Below are 26,118 nucleotides of genomic sequence, written 5' to 3'. Positions count from 1 at the left end.
TACGGAATAGGTTTCCCTCACTTTCCGGTATCTTGCCGTCATTAGTCAAATGAGTTCCGTCATCGCTGACATAACGTATACTAACCTACATTTAAGCACGCTCGGTGTGCTGCGGCACTGCGTCAAAATATTTGGCACGGTAGCAGTAAGTCGAAACGTATCACCCACCTTAGTGTTTTCTTGAGCTTATGCTTGGACTTTGTTATATTTTACCGTTTGAAATCGGCGTATTGGCAACGTGTTTCTTCGTACCGAACATTTTGCCAAGTCCGTGACGCGTAAAGATCGGGAGACAATCTTGAGTCATGCGTGTTACGAGTGCGCGTTTGCTCGTTTCGCCGCCTCTGCCCCTGCGCTGTCCTTTCATTCATTGCCTGTGCGCTATCGCTCTGTTTGGTTGACGCCGGCCGTGAAATACTGCCAGCGTTCAGGTGTACGTTCCGTTAACTCTGTTTCGTGCTCCCGCCTCAGCCTTTTCCTAGCAGATTTGCCTGTATTTATTTTTATTTATTTTGTTTTTTAACCTGCGGCATCCGAAGCTGTCTGACCAATAGGTTTCGGATAGGCGCACACAACGGCATAGCGTCACAGCCCAGCTCTGTTGATGAACCTCGACTGTCAAACAAATCATTTTTCAGACTTTCCCATAAAGAAACAAGCATGCGATCAGTCACGGTGCACATATTTCTGTAAGCGACTTGTTTTTGCCAGATTTTTCCAGTAGTGCCAAGGACGAAAAACACGTAGTACGTGCTTTGCAAGCTGCGGGTAAATTGAACCCTCTGCCTGCGGAGTGGGGCTCTATTTCGCTCCTATGGACAGCGGGTACAGCTACATGCGATCTTGTTACTAAAGGCGCTACCATGTTTGACGGAATGCGGCGAATGAATAGTTTGTTTTTTTCCTGTAGCTTTTAATGCCTACAGCCAACAAACTTGTGCGTGGCCTTTAACCAGGGGTGCAGTTCCTTTTAGAAAAAAAAAAAAAAGGAAGGAATGTGCAACACGGCTGCCCTGAAAGAAATCTGTAATTACGGTCTGACCATGTTAACTCACCATCAAATACGCACAAAGTATCATCTTGACGACCTTGGAGTGAAGTCCACACTAGCTTGTAATAATATTGTGTAACCTTGGCACATTTATTGATAATCAATCGTAATGTACTACAGAAGGAGTAAATTTGTAAACAGTCACTACCACATTTGCATCCTCACGTATTCCATCTAGGAATTTTTTTTTTTACCAAAACAGTGTCATCCATACGAGTGCTTACTTTCAGTGTCATTTGATGTCTTTCACTCTACTTTACATTGTATATAGCACTCGTAATCATACAGGTTTCATTTCTCAGTATTGTTGAATCTGCATAAAATGCATCACTAGCTCACTTGTCTTCGTGGTTGTGCTAATTTAGCAGTACAAACAGTATGGTCGTATGCTGGTACAGACCACCTAGGTGTTGTGTGAGCTTGGACCTTTCTTGCTGTTTAAACTGCCCCCTTAAATAGACACTAAAGTGAAACAATGAATTGGTTTTAGATTTATAAATCTTACCCTGAAAGCACTAATGTTGTTAATATCACCATCATAGGCACATTGTAGGAGGAAATGAGTTTCAAAGTTTCGTTTTTTTTATTTCGCGTTGAAAACTCCGTGTGTGATGTCACGGTTTTCAAAATGAATTTTTCGTATTTTGGCGGCATTGCCTCAATGAAATTAAATGAAACTTAGTATATTAAGTCTCTGGCCCCCTTGGAGTACAATTTACTTAATTTTTACCAATTAGGAACTACATAGGCCCTAGGAGGCACCGTCAATATCTATGACGTCACAGCAATAGGTGCGGCAATTTAAAGGTGGCGTCACCACCTGCATTTTGTTCTTGCGCATTTTCTCGCAGCTTCTTGTGGCAAGCGTGGTGATTTTGGTATTGTGAAAGAGTGCTTTACTGATACAAGGCAAATCGTTTTTCTTTTTAGTGTCCCTTTAAATGTGAAACGAGTTCGAGTACAACAGATAATGCGCTTCTGTTCCAGATGTCGCTGGGAGCCTTAGGATGGGTGGGGCTGGCCATAGTTCTTTTCTGGTCAACATTTGGATTTTGGGCCTGCTTTTTACTCCCACTCTGCATTTTCGTAACTATATTAGGGTGAGTATACTACTCTAGCATAACAGTGAATGCTTCATGCATTAGAAAGAGCGTTGTTTCACAGTGGCATGTGAACATTCAGAGGGTGTGTTTCTTGTAGGATAATGTAAAAACAAAAATTCTTGCCCCTCCCCCTTCAAGTTATGTGCTGTTAGCCAATTGTAGGAGTGTGCAAACATTCAAAATTTTCAAATCTCAAATCAAATACTCAATATTTGTCAATATATTTTTGTTACACTTTGAGTATTCCCAGATGTGAACTGTGCCAAAGTAGATTAAATACTGATGCAGAATAAATGTTGTTACCATGGGTATAGTGTAGGCATAAAACATCAAACCTTATGTAGCACAGCATATTGTGTCGATCGGAGTACGAGACTTTACTGACTATATGACAGTCGTTCAACTCTATGAGGAATTCTACACAAAAAATTTTCTTCTTTGCTCCAGATACCATTTGTGGCTTTAATGCTAAAATAATATAAACAAAGCATGCGCGCATCACTTTCTAATTATTGTAAATACAGCTGTTCAATATTCAGAAAGTAACCTATTTGCATCTGACACTATTGTGTGCAACGTTAATATATAGTTGCATAAAGTGCACGGTTGAGTTTACTTTGCAAACTATGACAATACACTGGAAACAAGGTGAATTAGCGCATGACAGGGAGCCTGGGCAATGCCTTACGCAACTGGCTGTGTATATTGAAAATTATTTTCATTTTTCGCCACTGTGTTGGGGGGTGGAGGGCCTTCTCAGGGGGGGGGGGGGGACAGCATACCTTGGCAGCCCCAATTAGCGGCCACACTTTGTTCTAGACGTGTAGTATACTGCTATAATGAACCTCGCTTAAATTTGTGAAGTTGGATCACAGATAGGATGGATTCATTTTACATGCCTCCCTTTAAAGGGGCCCTGCAACTGTTTTTCGGCATGGTCAGAAAACGCTGCCAATCAGTAGTCGAGGCTCCCGAGAACACACGAGCCAAACTTTATAGCGCAGCACGTGGCCTGGGATTTACAATAAATTCTCAGTCAGCTAAAAATCGTTTCCTCTTTTCTCGACAAGTGATGCTATTTACTCAAAATCTTTGCATCATTGGATCAAATTCCACGCCATTGGCTCATTTTAACATGGAGCACTCGGTAGTTACTGCGGCTGCCACTTGTCGCGCGCACGCGCGATCACACTGAAAGTACGCCGCGTGTTTGAAGAAAAAAAAAAACTGCTCAAGGTCACGAGGAGCATGTGATGTACTTTCTTCCTCGTGCCAGCCCTCCCTGCTTAGTTTCCAGCGCTTTCGTCGGGCCAAGAGAAGAGACAAAGCAATTAAAGCGTGTGAGAAATCTTTGTAACTCCGCTCGTACTGGACCGATTCTCAAAATTTTTGCGGCGGTCAATTCTTAAGGCAATAAGCTTCTTTATCGAAGCCATTCCATGGCTACTTGGAAAAGTGTTGCAGGGCCCCTGCAACACTTTTTATTGGGCTGAGGACCTATACCTGTGAAGGCACCTGTGTAATTAAGGTTTTGGTTCTTGATGTAAGATCACCATGCCATGATCAGAACTGAGGTTTCGCTTAATCTTTAAGATAACTATGTCATGATAAACTTCTCCTCGGTTCGTTATCCAAGAACCCCGGCTTGTTCTTCAAGCCACTGAAGAAAACAGGGCTGTTATGGTTGCACCTTGCTCTACTGCTCAGTCACGTGCGTCTGAATGAGGCGAATGTGTACAAGATTAGACTTGGTGTGCTATGCGATAGCTATATGGTTATGGCTCTTGGATCCCTGCCACTGCAGCCATGTTTTGACGGCAACATACTTACAAAGTCCAATTGCAGTCTTCTTGTTTTGCTTCCTTTTTTTTTTTATCCAGCCTTCTTGAAAAAGGCAATGCTGTGAGTCGCTAGTATTGTAATGAGTATAATCAGCAATAGCATGACACCGTAAAAGCTTACTTTCAGCTGCTTTTATGGACTCGAGGCCACTGTTGTACATTTAGCTTCTTGGAACCTGCTTGCGATTTATTTGTTGCTGTTGTTGTGTTTATAAAAGTCATACTTTACTTAAAAGCACACTGTTGTCACGGAACTGATAACCATAGATTGCTTATTCAGACCTCTGTGCTTAGTTTTAGTTGTAAGCATTTATGTTGTTGTTAATGATGCTTCTTGTTGCTCTGAAGTGTCTTATGCCCCTGTTACACATGCAAATTTATTATCATTCTGAGCAAGTGCAGTTTAATGCATTGAGTGTCTCTTTAGCAGCATGCTGCTACATAAGGAAGAAAAGTGTCCTTAGGAAGTGTTTGTAATGGCAGTGTTAGATTAATAGTAGTGTGTCATAGCTATAAACAGTATTTAGAATAAACCTAAATGTGAATGAAGTAAATTGTCACTATGACACGCTGCTGCAGCCTAGACATGAAACTGCAGCCATTACAGAGCAAAGCATAGCAAATTTGTTTTTGTTCTAAATTACATTGCATTATTATTGCATTCATTATTCTTTTGTTTTGCATTTTGTCTGCAACATTATAACCTATTTGGGTCCACCTGCTTTGACTCAAGGTTCTTCAGTATGTAATAAATAAATAAATAGATAGGTAGATATATAAGTAAATAAATAAACTAGATATGAACATTCCGAAATAACAGAAGCAGTGGCTTAAGAATACTACTGACTGTACTTTCGATACTACTTTATTTATCTTTTAGCCACTGCTAACTTCAAGTCAGTAAAGTGAGTTTACCAGACAAATTTGCTTGAGCGTGTGTTCTGCAGCAAGCATCACTAACCAATCCCATGTCAACAACCTGCAAATGGCACTAGGGGGGAAGTGCACTCGCTAAAAAATTGCTGTGAATTTGCCCTTGGAGCAGGGGCATTAGCTTCACCGAAGTTTATTGCATAGCCTTGATCTGTTCATTTTTTAGCATCATATTTATGGGCTACCTGATGGAGTACCAGCAGCAGCTAGAGCCATCTTATGACCCTGTTCCGCCACACATTCCTGAAAACCACTGCATCAAAGGCCTGCCCCAAGTAAGATGCATGGATTGCTATCCTCTTGACCATTACCCCAAGTGCAGTTGCTTGGTGTGTACAAGGTTTTAAACTTTGCTGAGGTTGATGCTACATGTAACTATTTCTCATTCGGTGCTGTCAACCCTTTTTCTGCCAAGTTCAAATCTCACCCGTTCACGCATTTTTGAGCCAATTATGTGTCCTACTTCTCCGGATATTTATTTTCACCTACGGAGTCCCACACATGACTGGCAGTCGTTTTGCGATTTTGGCGTTAATGCAGGTCCACTAGATTTATCGTTCCAGGAAACATTCTTTTGTGGGCCTGGTTGGTAGAAGTGCTCTAGAAGACCAGCTTTCCTGGTTGTTAAAAATGGTGGCATGGCAGCCATCTTTTTTTACTGCAGCAATCACAAATGTTTCTGTACTTTTTTTTTTTCACATCAGGTAAACAACTGGGTGTGAAAAGCTCTAGTGTGCTGTGATCAGAGCATCTTAGTAGTACTGCAAGAAGGAGTTCGATCCTATGGTTGCACAAGTCACGTTGACATAGCATGATGTTATTGTTGTAGCAGTGCCAAAACTAATGTTTATTACGATGTAATGGGTAATGAAATGAAGAGAAAACAAAGGCAGAAAATAGCATCAGTCACAACTAGGTTTCTTTATGTGGTTTTATAGTGAAGATGCCAGCAAACGCAAATGCATGTGCATAGCAATCGCACCATGGAGATGAACTTGCAAAAATGTATGCCTATTTTAACATACAATCTGGTGCTATGCAGAGATACTGATTTATGGCTGATATATATAGGTAATTTTGTTTTGTTTTATTTAAGAAAGAAATCAAATTTTACTGCATCTGAGTACGCAGATGTTAGAGAAGCTTTGGCCACACATGCAGGAACCACGGTGTGTGGGCAAATGTGCAGCTATATCTTATTCTCGGCAGAGGGCTTCCGTTCCATTGCACTGTCGTTAGTGACAAGAACAGTGCGCGCCATGGAGGACAATAAAAACACATTGTACTATTGTTTCAATAAATCTGGAGGTCCACATATAAAGTTGCTGCGGCCATACTTACTTACCTGCAGCTCAAAAACATTGAACAAAATCAACTATGACAGACAGTAGAAAGTAACCAATCAACTTTTGATATCACATTAAGAAAGGCTGTTGACAGTGAATGTCATTTTTTAAAATTACGCATACATTGTTGGTTTTCTGAAAGAAAAGAAATTTCCGTAGTGTGTCACCTCCGCTGCACATATTTAAACGGACACTGACAAGTAACACTGGAGGTTGTCGCATGCATCTATCTTACCATGAGCAGTGTCTGGTTTATGAAGAAAGATGCAGGAACAAAATAATACAGGTTTTAAATTCCCATGCTAGTTCTTAGTAGCATTACAAGGTTTTTACAGTGTTTGCTTGGAATAATTTGTTTATCAATTGACAGTTATTACGTTGCATTCCAAAATTAATTGTAAACTCAGTGCAGAGCACTTTGACGACCATCACTAACACTAATGACCCAAACATGCCACGCTGCTTTGAAATTTGTGACACACTAACATACTTGCTTGAAATGTAGTAAATATGAAATAATGAGAAAATTCATTAAAGGGAACAAAAAAAAACTCCATAAATTTTACTTTACCACAGTGAACCAACCCACGAAAGAAAATCCATGATATCATATTACTAATGTATTGGCACATGAAGTTTTAGGAAGTACCTATTTTCTTGTATGTGTGTATGTTTGTTTTTGCCACCTCTGTTATAGCCCAAATGGGGCTGACAGTATAATAAAATAAAATGAAATTGTGGCGACCACTGCGCACAGACCTACGCAGCCTCCGTCTCGTCACTGATTAGCCCGGCGTGACACAGCTACTTGCTTCAACACGCTTCCGATAAAAGACAGCGCCACGCAGTTTCGTCGGAGGCTTACGTCACCACTACTGGCTATATAACCCAAGCTACCAAGCTTGGTTGCATGTTTGTTTCTCTAACCTGTCGAAGCGCAGCATCGGCATGCTTGCCCTGCTGCTGCTACTACGTTAATAAACATCGTTTTGTTTTATGTTGGGATCCGTCCTTCACGACTCCGCATCCCACAAAATGAAGTGGAAGTCTTTTTTTTCCAAGCAAGGCAGCTTCTGCACCAGAATTAATGGAATTATGCTTTCAAGAGAACACTTTATCGTGCTAAACTGATTTAGTAGTACTTTTTATTTAGTGTCTTTAATGCTGCCAGGCCACCTCCTTTGTTTGACATTGTTGAATAGAGAAGGGACCACAGCAGTTCTGGTTAAACAGGCCTTCAGTTTGTGCTTGTACAGACAGCAAAAAAAAAGGGGGCCTCCAGCAGGTGCTACATCAGCGACTTGCTCAAAGGGCTTTCCACCATACAGCGCTTTGAGCTCAACCTGTTATGCCTCAATGGTAGTCCTTGACAATGAAGTGGGCTGTAAATCGTCTCAAAACCAGGTCTGGTCACTGTCAAGCCATTGTGCATTGTTCCCAATCCAGAAGATCTGCACTTTTTTTTGTGTGTCTTGCTTTCTTTTTAAAAAGCATTGCACGTTCGGGCGGAAACCGACACATAGCATGACAGAAACAGTACTGTCTGCAGCGGCTCAGTGGCTGTCATGGTCTGCTTCGAAGCGTGTGGCTCTGAAATGTCATTTCTGGCTGCGCTGCAGACTGTAAAGCGAAATTTACTGGCGAATTTACTTACGAAAATTACTGGTGATGACGGTCACGGCGTTTGCGGGAGCCGCGAGCGTCTTGGTCTAGCTAGTGTGGAAATGACGAGTGGTTGATGTATTTGCCTGAATTTTGTACTTCTAACTTCGTACTGCTTTACAACCTTTCACACTTAATGTACTCAACAAAATACAGGACAACCCCATTGTTGTGTTTCTGAAAGGGACACTAAAGAACAAAAAGATTTTTCTCGTATTAATAAGTTACTCTTTGACGATGCGAGAAGACATTTGGTAAGCGAGAAAACGTGCAAAAACAAAATGCAGGTGGCGACACCTCCTTGAAGTTCCAGCACCGGTCACCGTGATGTTCCACGGCATCTACTAGGGCCTACGTAGTTCCTAATCGGTAAAAACGAAGTACATTGTCTTTGGAGATAGCCAGGTACTTAACATATCAAGTTTCTGGAAATTTAGTTGAGCCGATGTGGCCAAAATACGAAAAAAAACACTTCGAAACAGGTGACGTCACTATCAGAGCTTTCGGCTGAAAATTTTATTTTCTCATCTAATTATAAATCTATGATGGTGAAATAATGACACTAGAGTTTTCAGAGTGTAATGAGTCTCGACTAATTGTTGTTTCTCTTTGGTGTCCCTTTAAGCAACCACAGAAAATGGAATGCGTGATCCAGGAAAACATAAGATCAGAGAACAGTTTGTTTTTTTCTGGCAGGGAAATTGCTTTCAGTGCACAAAAAACTGTCAGAAAACATGGTGACAGGATGTAGTGCACACTGTAACAACCATTTCTTTTATTGGTCCAATGGCAGGACGACTATAAGTATATGACAAAGGAGAGAGGTGCCCAACCACAAAGTCGTGTAGGCGTATGCTTTGTAAAAGCGACACTTAAGTCAAACATTAAGTCAGTTTAGATATATAAATTATTCATTTGGAACTGTGTTGTCATTAATTTTGCCGTCATAGAATACTTAACAGAAGAGGAAATTAAGGTCAAAGTTTCATTTGTGAAATTCGTGCCAAAACTTCAGCACATGAACATCAGTGTCACGTCACCAACTTCAAAGTCCTCTTGTGTATTTTGGCCACATTGGTTCAATTCAATTTTCTGAAACACGCCATGTTAAGACTTTAGGTCCTTTAGAACCCAATTAAAACAATGTTTACTAATAAACGATTACGTAGGCCCTAGCAGATATATGATAGCAAATACTGTATATGACTTCATGGGGAAGCTGGTGCTAGAACTTCAAGGAGGCGTCACCACTAGCATTTTCTTTTTGCACATTTCCTTGCTTACCAAGCCTCTTCTGCAATCACCAAGCGTCTCCTGGTGGTAAAAGTGGTGCTTTTGGTATTCTGAAATTGTGAGTAACTTACGCAAGAAAAAGTGTTTTTCTCCTTAGCGTCCCTTGATTCCTGCATACGTGCACATGTAGTCTCCCCACCGACAGTTATTCACATCACTAAGTGCTTGTTAGACACGACAGGCAGTTTTGCTCTTCCTTGTAAAGACACTACCATACTGCGCTGTTACCATTTTCAGCGCCGACACGTAGCAGTCAATGGAAGCATCGTCACAGTTTTTGTACATATATGTGACCCTATAGTAAGTATGTATGACCCCCGTAGGAATAAAGCAGGACTTGCATTTTACAGCACAATAGCCTGTAAAATGTATTAACGAGGTTTTACTGTATTGCATTTTAAGCGCACAGGGTGTATTGTGTTTATTGCGCCATGTGATGTGGCTCAATCAGACAAGCTAATGCCTTTAGCCATGTCTTGCAAGACTACTGTTTGTACAGTGCATGTCTGAAATAAACTCTCAGAGAAAAAAAAAATTCAACAATTCGCAATGATTGTGCATCTGTACTGAGAAGCGCTTCCTTATTGTGTTTACCAAACCATGAATGTTTAGACATCTTGAAACATAAGTATTATTAAACACACACGAATGTCTAAGGCTGCTTGCAGAGAAGTTAAAATGAACCTGTTTACAAACCATTATTCCCATGGTAGCCTGATCATTGCAGCGCCATTCTTCCCTCTAGTAACTTTAACGGAAACTCTCGCAATACGAGCCACATTCTTGTGAGGTGGAGGCACAATTTGTTTGTTGCTTTAATGCCAGGACTTTTTCCAAGTTCTAAAAAAAAAAAATCCAGGGTGTTGAAAGCATTCTATAGTACGGCGTCTCTTATAGCTCAGATGTGGTGTTGGAACGCAGAAATCACTGAACACTCGCAAGGTTTCATGCATTTCTTTTAGAGTCCTAACTACAGTTTATAGGCATTTGATTTGTTGATTTTAGTGTCAAGTTTCATGGTGCTGTTTATCTTGTGATATTAACAGTGCTCATTGGATGCTTACTTTCTGTCTGTCTTATTTAGATCACAACAGCCATTCTAAAGCCCCCTAAGAAGACTCGTTACGTGCGGTATTTGACTGGGCATCCAGCCATAGATGACCCATTATCAGAGGTATGATATACAGCATTTTATACTAATTTCGCTCCTGCATTATATTGACAATGTCCCCGTGATGTCATTGTTATTTGCATGAATACTCGTAATAGAGTGTATTATCAAGTCTGTGTCTGTTGGAATTGATGTGGCACTGCTTTGGCTGTCTTCCTTCCAGGTTCTGAACTACATTCTCCGTGACTACGTGTACAATTGGTATCTTGACCTCTCAAATGATGAGGCTTTCACGGACCACATTCGAGATCTTGTTCATCAAGTGATTGTCAATCTATCAATGAGGTAATGTAGTGCATCGAGCTTAAGATGCCTTCATGTTCATTTTAATTGGTGGGCCCATAAAACTGTTCTTGGTAGTGTGTTGAAATTTGTGGGGTCAAAATGTCGGGCGCATTTTCATTTTGGCAGAAAAAAATGGCTGTCATAAACCACTATTGCGAAGTCGAATTCGCTTCAAGTTTGCATTTTTTGTTTATTATTGTCTTGTTGCTTGGCAAATTCATGTACAGTACACAGTCATTCCGTGGTAGATTTAAGTTGTCTTCAACTAACATCTTTTATATTATTACACTGCTTGGACTTGGATTTAGTTCGAAAAGGAAAATTGCATATTGCCGAATTAGTTCATTGCAAAAGTAATTTTCAGCTGTTACTAAATTTTGCTATGTTGTATCAAGCAAATTAATTTTTTTGCTAATTTAATTCACTGTAAATTACATATGCCAGCTTTACTGTGGCCAAAGATTGTTAAATAGTGAAAAACATGGTAACTAGTGAAAAAGAGAGAAGAAAAGGAGCACATACAGTGTGAGCCATGTTCTGAGCTCACATTGTGTGGGGCGTGATCTTTTTTCATCTTTCTCCATCCTTATGCCTTAACAATTTACTTAGCTTTACATTACAATAAACATTTTTCGTTAATTTTTAAAGTTCAAAGTGCTCATTTTCACAACTAAACTAATCATACATGTGCTGTAGCATTACTGTAATGACTAAAATGTTTTTTTTTTTTTGATTCTCGATATTTTTTTTCACGTGGTAATGCTTGTCTTAAACGTCTTTCTGTCACATAAAACTCTTTGGATGTTTTCACCTTCGCCAACAATAGTCAGCTTTGATAGCCCTAGATATCTGCGCAGTCAGAACTCAATTATGAAGTGTTACAATTTAATGTGTGTTTTTTTTGTGTATTGAATTTATCATTATTTCTCTCTCTCTCTCTCATTGCTTGTCGGGGTCGGCAGTGCCAGCTAATTACTGAGCGAATTTTTTTGTTTTACGTTAACTGCACATTGCTGCATTTTTTGCAGGGCCAAAGGTGTGGACTGGGTCCAGTACCTCACCATTCAACTAGTCGATGATTTTGCATCCCATCTGCGTCTCTTTCGCCAAGCGCAGTCTAGGCTAAAGCATAAGAAAGATGATGGTGAGACTCAGTTACCTGATTAAAAAGCACCAATGCATGCTTCATAAAAGATTTCTTTTGTGCAATAACATCAGTGATGTGATAGCTGCACCAATTGCGCCAAACTGCGCCAAGACGTGAAACCTGCTACATCCTGCTACATCTCCGCTGTTCTGCGCCAAAACTGCGCCAAACTATAAGCACATTTAGCGTAAAAACGTGCGCAGCGCACCGCCGCACCGCGCGGCAAAATTTTCGTGCCGCGAGAGGAATGGGTTCGTGCATCATTTTTCGCGGCACGCTGCCCGGCGCTTTCTGGGGGACCTGACCAGACGCAGATTGATGGGTAGGCTCGTTAAGCGCTGGTTTGGCTTGCTCAGGCTTTTGGGGGCTGAGATAACCCTCTCCAGACTGCTGTAAATTGGCGTGACCCCTCAAAAATGCACCTTGGAAGGAGCGGCTCGCCGCGAGCTGGTGTGACCGCACCGCCGCAGCAACATAAAAGTAGTTTCAGCTGTTAGTACAGCAACGCCCATGCCTGTGTTATTTTTGCCCCCGCCTTTTTAAGTTCCGCTACTCGAACCAGTGTTATACTCCTGTCACACGGACAACCTTAACAATGGTTAGGGGTAGCTACACAGCAGAAATAACAGCACTTAGTCTCCTAACCGAGGTTTTCGCAAGCAGCGAAGCTGGCAAGATGGCGGACAAGCATCGCGCCAGCCGTGAACTGGCGCAGTTAATTGGCAGCTTCGTGTTATTTGAGGATTTTCACGGAACGCGACTCCTATCGGTGAGCAAAACTCGTGGAAAACTACGTTCGCCGTGGAACGGCTTCCAACAAAGACTATTCCGACCTCGGCGGGATTAGAAAAAAGCGTATCGCTACACGTTTCTTGAGGGAAATTGCTTTTCGCATTGTTCGTGTCTCGCCGTCTCAGAGCCTCGGGTCGTTCCACCTAGTTCAATGTCAACATCCTGAACAAGATGGACGAAGATGGTGTCGCCAAGGCAGCGATGGCAGTGAATTTTGCATTGTCCACAGTCAGACTATTAACTGCGGACAGCATGGTTTTGCAGCGATAAAGCGACATGCTACAAGCAAGAGGCACATTCAGTCCGTGAAGCAGCACCGGAATTCAGCAGGTGTACTGAAAACTCCAAAGACCTGCATATCAGACGTATTTGGACTTGACAAAAATTGCAACCCAAATCCGATCCTGGCTTTTTGCGAACCCACAGTAAGCCAATTTAGGAGGCGTTGATGTAAACGTAACCTGCTGATACGGATTCGCGAAATTCCCCAGCCGAATTCCACTGTGTCGAATGGGCCGAAATTTGGATCTTCCGAACACTTTTCCGCGTCGCGGCTGGTGACACGAACTTTGGTACCAAATCTGTCGAGCGACAGCCGAGAGCAGAATGCCGTTAGCTTCGGAAGTACGCGCGCGGTCAGCGCGCACACTGTCAGAACTGTGGTTATCGTTTGCCACAACCGCTGTGGGCGATACCGCGGTCGCTCTTCACACTATCATGTATGGCGACGGCGAAACTGACGGAACTGCGAAGTGCAAGCGCGTTCAACGCCCACCCAGTCCAAGCGACGCTGCTTCCCGCAAACGCCGCGGGCAAAACCGCGGCAGATGCGATTATAGATAGTTGCTATCTATAAACGACGCAGTTTTGAAGGCACGTGCGCGGCCAGTGCAGGCGGATTGAAAACGGAACTACCGCTTGCCGCAACCGCCGCGCACGAAACCACGGTCGCTATCAACGCGATCATCGATAGCGATTGCTAGATCCGAAGGTACGCGGCTAACGCAGCGGTATATTAAAGGCGCAAAAAAAGGCACGAAGCAGTGGCGCAGCCAAAGGGGGGGGGGTGTCTTTGCTATGGCATACAGAGCCCAAAATGACACTTGACCACATCTGCCTGCCCGGCCCCCACTTCATATCATGGAAGTGCCCCCCTCCCGAATAATTTCTGCCTACGCCCCTGGCACGAAGCCTTTCGGCGTTCGTGTCCATCTTCGCTTGTCACTATGGTGGAGCGGACTTCACTTAGTTTTCAGCTAGTTGGCCTCAAGCGAAGCTTTGACGCACGCTTTCGTGGAAGCCAGCTGCGCCGTCCCTTATTGGTCCGTTCACGTGTGTCCCAGAAAGGCGTACGCGAGTTCTTTTGACGGAAATAAATGTTTTGTGCGTATATCGTGGTTTGAAAACAGGTTTTGCTAGTTTTAGGGGCGAAGCTCCTTAAGGCGGCACCCGTTCGTCCCTCGTAGTCGTATTAGTCGTAGTGCGTAACCAGTCGTAACGCTAGTACCAGATCTTGACCTCCAAGGTGGTGCCGGTGGGAGATTTTTCCTGTGCGTTGTTGAACAATAAAAAATTCGCAGCGTGCGCGTTAAAGGGGTGGTGCCACCAAATTTGTGGCTTGCGCGTTCTTTGCTGTAAGCGTTTCCTATAGCTCCAGAAAGCATGATGCACGCACCAAAATTCATGTATTCTCGCTAAATAATTTAATATCGCCTTTTTATTTGGACAACTTTTGGTTTCGGTTTCTGGGCGCCGAGGTTGGGAAGTGACGTAGAAGTGTAGTAGGCGTGGTCACGTGACCACACAAGGCTGTGACGCACATGGCCAGGAAGCAATCGAAACTCGGCGAGTGATGTAGCAACCGATGCTTTGCCGGTACTATAGTGAACTAGAATATATTCTAGTTCACTACAGCCGGTACGTACGTTGCGGAAGTGGCGGAGGTCCGGAGGTCACTCACGTTACTACAGCAGATTTGGTGTGACGTCACTACAACTTTCGTTGCCAATCCTACAGATCTACGTCAGTGTTGGCGCACTAGCGATGGGTTTCGATCGGGAGAATGAGCATTTAGGTACACTTTCGAAGTGAATTAAAATATATTCTAAACGTTTGCTGTGTCCGACCCTTCGTGTGGAATGTCCTTGCATACAAAGGAAACCCACAACAGGCTTGTTATAGCCTCGAAATTTGATGGCACCACCCCTTTAACTAAAAGCCGAATTCTTCTGTCTCTCATTCCCCATTAGCAGCCATTGGCATGTTCGAGTAGGAAACGTTAGTAGAAGTGTAAGTGTTAGCTAAAAGCCGACTTCTTCTGTCTCTCATTCCCATTAGCAGCCATTGTTTACCTCCAAGGTAGTGCCTGGTGAGATTTCTCCTGTGCGTGATTAAACAATAAAAATTTTGTTCAAAACGCCGTTGATTGATGAAATAATACCCCTGTCACACGGGCACCCGTGAACTCCGTTTAACTCCCTCGTCTTTTCCTCGAGGGAGATGGGGTTCATGTCACACGGTCACCATTTCGCTGAGGAAGTTAAATGGAGCTTTTGGTGGAGGGAGTTCGGTTATGCCCATTTCGGCTCGATGGAGTACTCTCGTTCCCAGCCAGCTACTGCTACGCTGAAAACCGCTCTAGAAAAATCGTCCTAATGAGCTCAATTATAATTTTAAAAACTATGCTCTTTTTTGCGTAGCATTTCACGTCCCGTAGTGTAAGTTTTAGTTGTATTTTTTTCTAACATCAGCGCTTGTACTCTCCACACCAACGCCTCGCCAAGCCGCCGCTGTGAAGCGTCGCGCCATATTTGTTTCTGCACGTGTGAGGCGCACGCACAAGCACTGTGACAGCAATGGTGATTCCGTGCACTTCATCAACACACAAAAACACGTTTTTGTTGCTTTGAAGGCGACTGCACAGGCAAAAAATTTGACGTTTCGACGAGCGCAGCGGCGCTGTTTCTGCCCCATGCGGCCACCGTCGAAAGCTTGCACCGAGCCGTGTAGCACGGCCACAACTCCATTCTCGTAATGCTTCATCAGGGAGTTAAACGACGAACGGAGTGAATGGAGATCGGTGGTGGCCGTGTGACAGAGGTATAAACCAACGAAAGACGCCAGATGTTTTCTAAAAGCAAAACGAAAGAACGCCAGATGATTCTAAAGCAAAACGAAAAGACGCCAGCTGCTTAACGAAAGACGCCAGAAGTTTTCTAAAGCAATGGTTTTCTAAACAATGAAAATTCACAGCGTACATGTAAAATTAAAGTGAGCTGCAAGTCGTCATAACTCTCATCGAACCTTTAGTATAAACGCGCCCGATCTCACGTCGGTGATGATTTACTGGGCAGAATTCACGGAAGATTCACGGTTTACCGATGAACCTCCGCAGCTTCGCCCACTCATCATCATTCACTCCGTGGATATGCTGTGATTTTTTTTGATGATACGAAATTTTGGCCGATACGAATATTGTCGCTCCCCCTTCAGATTCGTATCACCGAGATTCTACTGTAGCTGGGAAACCCTACCTGCGTTGTTTGTTTGGCCACCCTAAGCCATTATAAAAACGCAATGCCAATGTTTACATTTATGGGGCTGTTAGGGTGATCCAATGGTGTTAGCAAACACCCATTATTGGACAGAACTTTTTATTTCAAAAGAGTTCCTCCTTATTTGACTGTGTTGCTTCACACGGTTCATTTTTCCACTTGGCAGTAGCTTTTAGCTGCTCCAAAAGCTGTTTTCCCTGCTCCCAAACGCCTTTTTGGCTGCTCCAAAAGCCCTTTTACCTGCTCCAAAACGCACTTTTTGCTGCTCCAAAAACCTGCTCCAAAACAGCTTCAGTCAATCACATCACTGTAACATGCATAGCTGCGCGGTCTTTTAGAGGCATTCAGAGCAAAAGCGCCCTTCTCACTGTACTTGCTCAAATCTAAGTGGTTTCTGCATCAGAAATGTAGTACCTTAGCTGTCCGTATTGGTAACCGTATTGGCAATAAGCACAGAAATTTACATTGCCGAGGGAACAAAAGTTACAAAAAGACAACACAGACAGAGCATTATGTTCCAAGCAATCTAAATCTGTCCACATGCACTCATACATGGTATAGTATATATGCAGGCATTTTCTTATCTCACATGCTGAAGACAACATAATAGATGCAGTACAGGAAACAAGTTCGCAAGCGACCACACCTGTACGATCGTGAGAGAAAGTTCATCACTTTGTTTGGCAATTCTGTTGACGCTATGCTTCCAGAGCATTCGTCAAGATGCATAATCTCAGGTGTTTGCGAAATCTTCTGTGCTATTCGGTTGCCGACGTTTTTAAGAACCACAATTTTCAGACCTAAGTTTAAACCTGCAGCTATGAGTCCTAGGTCTACACCCACAGTCTTTCATGTGCATGACCAGTTGTCTAGAAACACAGCTGTTTGCATTTTAATTATGCTGTCAAAATCACTCGTTCAGGCAGTGCTCGGTCAGTCCAATGTACCTCTTACCGCATATGTCAAAGCATTTGTATGTGCGCTACCTCTCACGCAGTTCAAGCTTGGATTCAAGCTTTCAAAGAACACACATATTGTAGGTACAAAAGAGGGGGGGATTTATCGAGGGCTCGTTTCTTTTCTTAGACGCTGCCTATTGAAACCAATAGACAATGAAGCTGCATTTGTTCATTCATCGCAAGTGTCTCGTTCAGGCAGGCTTGATGCCTTAGGTAATATACGAGGGTTTATTGGTCAGCTGCCAGCTCGTAATAGGATCACATGCTACGTGACACCAACTGGCAACGAAAGAGTGTTGCACACTCGCTGTCATGGCTGCAAGCAACGCTTACACTCCTAGGATTACACAAACATAAATACCCAATAAAGTGGATGGGAAAGCGACTGCCGCTCTAGCTCAATAGGTAGAGCATCAGACGTGTTATCTGAAGTTTGTAGGTTCGGTCCCTACCTGCGGCAAGTTGATTTTTCATCCATTTTAATCTTTTTCCATTTATGTAATAATTACTATGCTATAGCTAAAACATACAAATAATATCCCCTATATACCTTTCTTAGCTTCATTGTCTGTTAGTTTCAGTAGGTTGTGTCTAATTCATTTCGGTAGCTTCGGACATTTGGGGTGTCAATTTGAGGCAGTCAAACCACTGCACTCAATAAGTTGACAGCCTAAAGAACAGCCTCTTAGGCTTGTTACAAGTCTGGCTTTGTTCATGTTCTCCTGCATGAAACCATGATTGTTTTATGACAATTCTGAACTATATATTTGCAAGCCAGTTCATATATGAATTAAATTTTTAGATTGTTCTTTCAAGTTTCGGCAGATGCTAAAATAAAAAGGCATCTGGGTTCTCTGGCAACTCTTACCTTTTAAGACTTTCATTCTGCTAGCCGTTTACATCAAATCGGTATGTGCAAAATGCAAAAATGTCATTTGCACATTAGTGCAACGTCTCGGAGCTCGATCTTCGGAAACAGAGCTCTTATGTTGATGACAACTTTTATGTGGTGCACATTCATAAGTCTGAATTGCCTTTTCTCTCTCATACTTTGTTTTCAGATTTTGGAGGAAAAAGCCCAGATTTGCTTACGTTGTTCTTCAGTTTAGAAACCACCATGGAGCGTAGCATGTGCCGTGATCTAGTCTGCATTTCTAAAGAGCGGGAATTGGGTAAGACAAAATCGTGTTTGCAACGTGAAACGCGTGGAAAAGCATAAAGTACATCGCCTGAGATTACAGCGGTACATTCTTTTCCTCTATAGAGAAAAAAATATTTCTCCAAAGTGATCTTGTACCAACTGCAGCCTACTGCAATGCGTGTTTTTTACCGGAATTAACAGTTTTGAACAATGTTCCTAACACGGTTCGAGGCATTTGGGATGGCAAATATTCTGTACAGTGCGTATGTCTGTTTCGCAGCTTGCTCAATTGGAAAAAAACAGTAAAAGCAGCCTTATTTGTGCTGTATCTAATAACCATGATATGAAACACATGTGAGGTATGTTTTAGAGCTTTCGCATTCATAGCCAAGCAGAAATTTTCCTCTGTTTAATACAAATTTAAAATGTTTTTAATTGTACTACAAGTATGAACTTCCCGCGTGGTAGTAATGGTTCAGTTAAAAAGAAACAAAAATGCTTTTCCGATTTCTCGTATTGTTGGGTCTTTTCCCCAAGTTGTGCGTAAACTTTCTGCACGCCGCTCCCGCTTGTTACAGAGTACCTCCAACAAGTCGGAGAAGTGCTTCTTTACTTGGTTTTGCCGCCAGAAGATTTCCAAAACAAAGTCATGAGGATATTCCTAAGAGTAAGTCATCAGCAGTTGCATTAGTATCATTTCATGGACTGAAAACTGAAGAAGATATCTCGGGTAAAAATACAGCCCCTACAATTTACCTGCGCTTACTGAACTAGTACGGCCGATGTCGTACCTTATTTAATTTCGTCATTGCAACATGACGTCAATTTCACGTCATCATTTAGTTCACATAACTAGGGCTCCGTGTTTTTGGAGTTTACTTTTCTTGAAATTCAGAGGTTGTTTTTTGGATTTTATTTTTTTTGGTGGAAATTTGGTGTTTATCGGAGTTTATTCTCATAAATCGCCAATTCTCCGAAATTCGGAGTTTAATTTTGCATTATTCTCAATACTCCAATATCTTAGATGAAACGATATCCGAATATGAAAACATCAAAACACATGAAGCATGTTATAGTTATCTGGAAGGTTTGAATGCACAAACACACAAACACAAGCACAAATACTTGAATACAAGACACCTACAACACTATGCTTAGGCGTATTACAACCTTAAAGCTTGTTGTAGAGGCAAGCATACTTTACGATATATTTAATGTCGTCTGGCCCGCCCCAGTGCCGTCAAGGGACCGTATATCAACATGTCGTCTTGTGCTCCTGGGGGCCCTACATACGTTGACGTTTCTTGTTCTGTGTGCCACAAGCCTATTGTGAAATGTGTGATGGGTGTGGTCTACGAGATACTGTGGATGTGACGCAAAGTTTATATAGGCCAAACCAGCCAATGTATCAGTGACCACTTAGAACATGCCCCCTTCAACAAAGAACAGAACAGGGTCATATTGGCCATTAAAATAGAAGTTCATCGGATAAATCCAAATTGTCAAAAATCTAACCAGCAAGTGTTGGCAAGATTTTTTTGGATTTATCCGAAAGCACGAAGCCCTAGACATAATGCCTGCAGGCTTGTTGGAGAATTAGTTCACAGAAATGTCTACATCAGCAGGAGAAGTAATGCAAGGCTCATGGTGCAAGAGGCACAGAACTCACATTGGGCCTCGGTGGACTAGTTCACAAAGTGGACTAGCAACAGTGCTGTATCGCTCACATGAATATTTCAAGGTTAGCAGACGCCGAACGCGTTGAAGTTTACACTTCAAGCTTCACGTGCCAAGAAAGTAGAATTGCTCCTCCTGTGGATAATAGCTACCTTGGTTTAGAAGCACATATATCAACTTGACAGGTGGACATTTGTCAAGTCCAGCAAGCTCACCGTAATTGAACCCTCTCGCATTTGCACGGACCCAATTTTACGAAGTCGGGCAGCAATGTGCTGTTTTAAGTTGAGATGAGCTGTGCAAGGAGTGCTCGTAAATTGCATTATGCTGCTACAACCTAGGAGGCAATATAGTAGGAATAGAAAAGCTGCTACATTTCTCTTGGTGACCCAGTTTCCTAAATCAACCGCATTTACATGTTGTTTGACAAGTGGGAGTAGTAGAGTGACATGACTGCACTGCACCGTGTTGATTACATTTCAGCTGATTACGTTTTAGGTTCATTACATTTTAGGGGTGGCACCTGGCAATGTACGCAGTTGCAACAGTAAATTGAGCCTTGCAGACAGCAGATTTCAGCACCCCATTTGTTAGTACATTCGCTATGTGACAGGAGAAATGGTTCTGATTTTCAGTCACCAATATGGAGGAGAGATTGACTTTAGCAGCATTTGTAATGCAAACGTTTGTTGTGCGACTACTCTATGCTGTACGGTCCGCCGCGGTGGTATAGCAGTTACGGTGCTCGGCTGCTGACCCGAAGGTCGCGGGTTCAATCCCGGCCGCGGCGGTCCCATTTCGATTGAGGCGAAATGGTAGAGGCCCGTGTACTTAGATTTAGGTGCACGTTAAAGAACACCAGATGGTCGAAATTTCCGGAGCCCTCCACTACGGCGTCTCTCATAATCATATCGTGGTTTTGGGACGTAAAACCCCCGATATTATTATTATTATTACTCTATGCTGTACTGTTTGCTAAGCAGTGCTCACATTTTATCCTTACTTGCTCACCCGTGCCAGTGCTTACCTGCACTTTCTTTCCAGGAGCTTCTTGTAAACACAGTGCTGCTGCCTGTGATAGACCTTGTCTCAGACCCCGACTATGTAAATCAAACCATTGTCTGGATGGTAAGTGACACGCTTTCTCCCTAAGGTTTAAGCGTGAAAACTTTATTTAAACATCAAGCTGTGGCATAATGGCATTATCACTACCATTACCCTACAATCAGTGTCACCTACTGTCACAGCTATGTTATTATCACTCGTCATTGTTCACATTTAGTTGGCACTGATCTAAGAAAGTACTGTACTGCACTGCCCTAAGTATGCACTGTCAAATGCGGTATGTGCTCAGTCACTTTTGCTAAAACAAAGCTTCTCTACGTAACGGGATCACCTTTAAAAAAAATATAGTTAGGATCATGACAATATGTTTTTCTTTATGATGCAGGGGAACCTTAAAAATAAATTGTGTGTTTATTATAATGGACCTTATTTTATTTTAAAATGCCCCAATTTTACAGCAGGGCTGTTATGCTCGAGGTTTTCCGTGTGTCATAAAAAGAAAACCATCGTCATCATGAACCGCCTCTATTCTCTCTCTCCCCCCCCCCCCCCCCCCCAATGCAGTGTTCCAACAACATTCCCACAAGTGATGAGTTCCTGACTGTATTGAAGTGCACTGACAACATAAGTGAGCTGGAAGCTGTCAAAGAAATTGTCCTCCAGGAAATTGCCATACAACGCTCAAAAGACACTGGAGGCAATGACGGTAAGAACTGCAGCTATTGTAGAAAAACATCAAGTAACATTTAAAATTCATTGGCCCGTTACGATGGAAAAAGTTTACCAGTCATCATTAAAAATTTTCTGACAGTGATATCTAGTTGAGGGAAACTTTTCTCTGATGCAGTGCTTCTCTTCCTTGCAGCAGATATTGTGCGCCACCTTTAATGCTATGTGTAAATTACATTGCATGTATTAAGTATGTTACGAATGTTTTATTGCTTTTGTAATCTTGATTTGACTAGTTTTCACTGCAACCATGTGTTTAATTTAATTGTGTGATTATTTATAAGTAGCATGACTGTTAGCTCTTTGTTTTCTGTTACTCTCTTGCCAAGAGAGCTAACACTGTGGGGAAAAAAAAACAATATGGTGGTTTCACACGTTTGTAGTTAAATACACATTTCAGCATTGTTTGCATAAGAAAAAGTAGTGCTACATTTGACACTTGCATTTAAACACACCAATTGACAAAATTTTCACTGCTACTTGCTCAGATACTGTGATCAAAAAGCAACTGAACAGCTTGCACTATGTGAAAAAGGTTGTGGAGAACAGGCTTCAGCGTCTCTACGATGGAAGCCTCGACACTGATTCCACCGGTCTACCTTCCGTGAGTATCGACCTGAAACCACTTGTCAAAATCATGTCCCTTATCACAGATGTTGATAAGTAACTTAGCATTTACAAGTGTTGCTGAGAATTCCCGTACTGGTAGCTTTCCGTTGTCTGATAATTAATTGCCTTAACAGGCCCATCACGGCTCAATCCTTCTGTGTCTTTACAGTGGTGGCATACAGATTATAAAAGAAACGAAACTGCAGTAATTTGGCGTCCCAAAAAATTTTTTTTTATTTTTTATTTTGCACCCACGTCTGCTTTGCTGAACTAAACTTTGCGACTTTTCAGGTTGTATAGCATTACGCTGCTATGCTTGAGGTCACATGTTCTATCCCGATTGTGATGGCTGTATTTCGATGGGGGCGAAATGCACGTTTGGTTCATTTTAGTTGCTCATTAGAGTTAAGGGCCCCTGGTGGTGAAGATTGGTAACCAGAGTCCCCTATTATGAGATCTCACGTAAATGCTTTTAAAATGTAGAACCTAGTGTGACGAGGTTGTGATATGTGTTTTAAAAAATTAACATTAGGACACTATAGTGATATTTGTTAACTGTAGTCAGCAGCAGTCATTCTTGTCGAAAATGCATTCTCAGTAACACCTATTTCCAACTGAAATGCAAACGTCACTTTGTGAATCGGTGCATGGCTAGTTTCAACTTGTCAGAAAAAAAAATGATGATCTGCACATTAAAGGTTGGTGTTATCTGTCATTTCTACTTAGCAAATTGACTGGAAGAAGCTGACTGCTCCAGGAGTGGAGTTATTCCAATTGCCATTCGATGTTGTCCTGGCCAACAACATTGCATTATCATACTTCATGGGTAAGTTCAGTTGCAGATGATCATAAACAATTCTTTGCCACAACTCTGCTTAGATTTAATTGGTGTGAGATATATATATATTGTGTATAGAGGTTCTTCAATGATTAATGGAGAGGTTTCTGTTGATAATACCCATGCTTGAACCTCAACTCAGTTTCTCATGTCTACAAAATCTTTTGGAGCTAGCTTTCCTGCAATAAATAACGATGTCTGGAGCAGCCCACATCTGTGAACCTTTGGCAATAGTCATTCTGCTGAAGGTGTTTTTTGTAGGTGTGTAAATAAGACTGTTACCGTGGCAGTTGGAAATGTTACGTATCAATCAGTAGTAGACAAAGGCCATTTAGCCAAGGCAATTGTGGGTCTTCGAGGTTTTAAGAATGGCAGTTGGCCTTTGTACCATACCATCCGGACAATGTGTGCCTGTGTACGCTTAAAAAAAAGAAAGTCGGATTCCTTATTCGCGCTGCCGTCAAACACTTCACATTACTGTTGCAGCACGGGCGCCCATCATGAAACCGCATTTTCTCACTAGTTTTTCCTAAATAATGGCACGCCGATGACATTAGCTGATGCTCCTAACATTGGCAGCATACCGTTTCTGAAAAGAAAGTGGCAATAAGGTTCTGTGTCATAATTGACGCTAAAGCCATGACGATTATGTTGCTGAATGTTTGATGGCCGTTTGAATTCAGCTTGACTGAAAGCAGCACGCGACGTGTTCATAGTAAGCTGAATGTCATGGCGATTGCATCGTCAGTAGCAGCGTAATGCTGTGACTGATGACACACCAAAAAGTCATAGTGACATTTCGCTCCGTGAATGCAGGCAACACGCAAGCAAGTAGTTGCTATCCGCTTGTGAATTTCCTCTGGAATGTCTCATTAAGCGAACCACAATGGCATTGTTGTTCACGGTGTTCTGAGGCATGGTGTTACCTTCCACAGGCATGTTCACCCCCGCGTCCCGATTGCCGTATTAATCGTTATTGGGAAAGAAGCCGCCTAATTGGCATAAGCGATACTGGGAAGGATATTGGCAGCTCAGCTACTTAGTTGAGTTTGGGCAGATACATATATTCAAAGGAAATGACGTGTTTCAACATTTGGTAGACCCCCAACATAATGCACTTTTGCATTGAAACTTGGTGGACGCTTATGATACCTTGAAGATTGGAACCTGATAGTGTTATTGGGACCAGCTCTCATTACCTTCTGATTCGCTTGCATGCTTCATTTCTTGGTGGACATCTCAACCATAACGTGAGGGAAGGAACATCTGTGCGAGTTGTAAACTCTTCTAGGGAAGTCTCTGCAAGTGCAGTTGCGAAATACCCACTACAGCATAATTCACCATTTTGCAAAGTAGCGAAGTACCCACTACACGTCCGTAAGACAATGCGCACACCTATGTACTTGCACGCTTTGTTCATGCTGTTGCTGATGATGATTGTGAATTGTGGCTGAGCCTCTTTTTAACAGATCGGAAACTTTATACTGCCCTCTCATTGCACACATCTTATGCTGTGATGCCTGGTGCGAGTCTGCCCTTCTGTCACGAAATATTACATATGTTGGCTCCTCATTCAACATGGCGCCTTTAGAAGGTTTTTTCCGGAGCAGTTTCAAGTAGTGGCATGGCTCTAGAGTACTTGATTGCCATGCAGGATGCCTGGGTTCAATTCCTAGGTCAGGTAACTCGAGAAAGTTTTTTTTTTTGATGGCTTTGCTTTGTGTGGGCACACTCCATGACACCAATTTCACAGATGGAGCATATAGGCTTGCATGTAAAACATGGTAGGTGAAGTAAATGCATGTGGTAGAATATGGATGTAAGCACTACAGAGATTAATATCGAGTGTGTGAAAGGCTTTTCTTTGTGTAGACACACTCCATGACACCAATTTCACAGATGGAGCATATAGGCTTGCATGTAGAACATGGTAGGTGAAGTAAATGCATGTGGCAGAATATGGATGTAAGCACTACAGAGATTAATATCGGGTGTGTGAAAGGCTTTTCTTTGTGTGGGCACACTCCATGACACCAATTTCACAGATGGAGCATATAGGCTTGCATGTAAAACATGGTAGGTGAAGTAAATGCATGTGGCAGAATATAGATGTAAGCACTACAGAGATTAATATCGGGTGTGTGAAAGGCTTTTCTTTGTGTGGGCACACTCCATGACACCAATTTCACAGATGGAGCATATAGGCTTGCATGTAAAACATGGTAGGTGAAGTAAATGCATGTGGCAGAATATAGATGTAAGCACTACAGAGATTAATATCGGGTGTGTGAAAGGCTTTTCTTTGTGTGGGCACACTCCATGACACCAATTTCACAGATGGAGCATATAGGCTTGCATGTAAAACATGGTAGGTGAAGTAAATGCATGTGGCAGAATATGGATGTAAGCACTACAGAGATTAATATCGGGTGTGTGAAAGGCTTTTCTTTGTGTGGGCACACTCCATGACACCAATTTCACAGATGGAGCATATAGGCTTGCATGTAAAACATGGTAGGTGAAGTAAATGCATGTGGCAGAATATAGATGTAAGCACTACAGAGATTAATATCGGGTGTGTGAAAGGCTTTTCTTTGTGTGGGCACACTCCATGACACCAATTTCACAGATGGAGCATATAGGCTTGCATGTAAAACATGGTAGGTGAAGTAAATGCATGTGGCAGAATATAGATGTAAGCACTACAGAGATTAATATCGGGTGTGTGAAAGGCTTTTCTTTGTGTGGGCACACTCCATGACACCAATTTCACAGATGGAGCATATAGGCTTGCATGTAAAACATGGTAGGTGAAGTAAATGCATGTGGCAGAATATAGATGTAAGCACTACAGAGATTAATATCGGGTGTGTGAAAGGCTTTTCTTTGTGTGGGCACACTCCATGACACCAATTTCACAGA

The 26,118-nt window shown here is 42.3% G+C and overlaps 1 protein-coding gene across 1 annotated transcript in view; it reads left to right on the top strand.

The window, feature by feature from the left end:
• The window catches only part of LOC119386995 (sorting nexin-13), a 59,332-nt gene that overhangs the window by 266 nt on the left and 32,948 nt on the right, over nt 1–26,118 (top strand). The window contains exons 2-12 of the mRNA XM_037654294.2: nt 2,039–2,151; nt 5,095–5,203; nt 10,314–10,403; nt 10,564–10,685; nt 11,714–11,829; nt 18,199–18,309; nt 18,857–18,945; nt 21,000–21,083; nt 21,585–21,726; nt 22,238–22,353; nt 23,085–23,184. Coding sequence (XP_037510222.1) covers nt 2,039–2,151; nt 5,095–5,203; nt 10,314–10,403; nt 10,564–10,685; nt 11,714–11,829; nt 18,199–18,309; nt 18,857–18,945; nt 21,000–21,083; nt 21,585–21,726; nt 22,238–22,353; nt 23,085–23,184 — 1,192 coding nt within the window. The remainder of the gene's footprint in view (nt 1–2,038; nt 2,152–5,094; nt 5,204–10,313; nt 10,404–10,563; nt 10,686–11,713; nt 11,830–18,198; nt 18,310–18,856; nt 18,946–20,999; nt 21,084–21,584; nt 21,727–22,237; nt 22,354–23,084; nt 23,185–26,118) is intronic.

Source organism: Rhipicephalus sanguineus, chromosome 3, assembly GCF_013339695.2.
Source record: "Rhipicephalus sanguineus isolate Rsan-2018 chromosome 3, BIME_Rsan_1.4, whole genome shotgun sequence".
Classification (NCBI taxonomy): domain Eukaryota; kingdom Metazoa; phylum Arthropoda; class Arachnida; order Ixodida; family Ixodidae; genus Rhipicephalus; species Rhipicephalus sanguineus.
The sequence above is the reverse complement of the archived record's forward strand: the minus strand, read 5'-3'. Positions and strand labels throughout refer to the sequence as shown.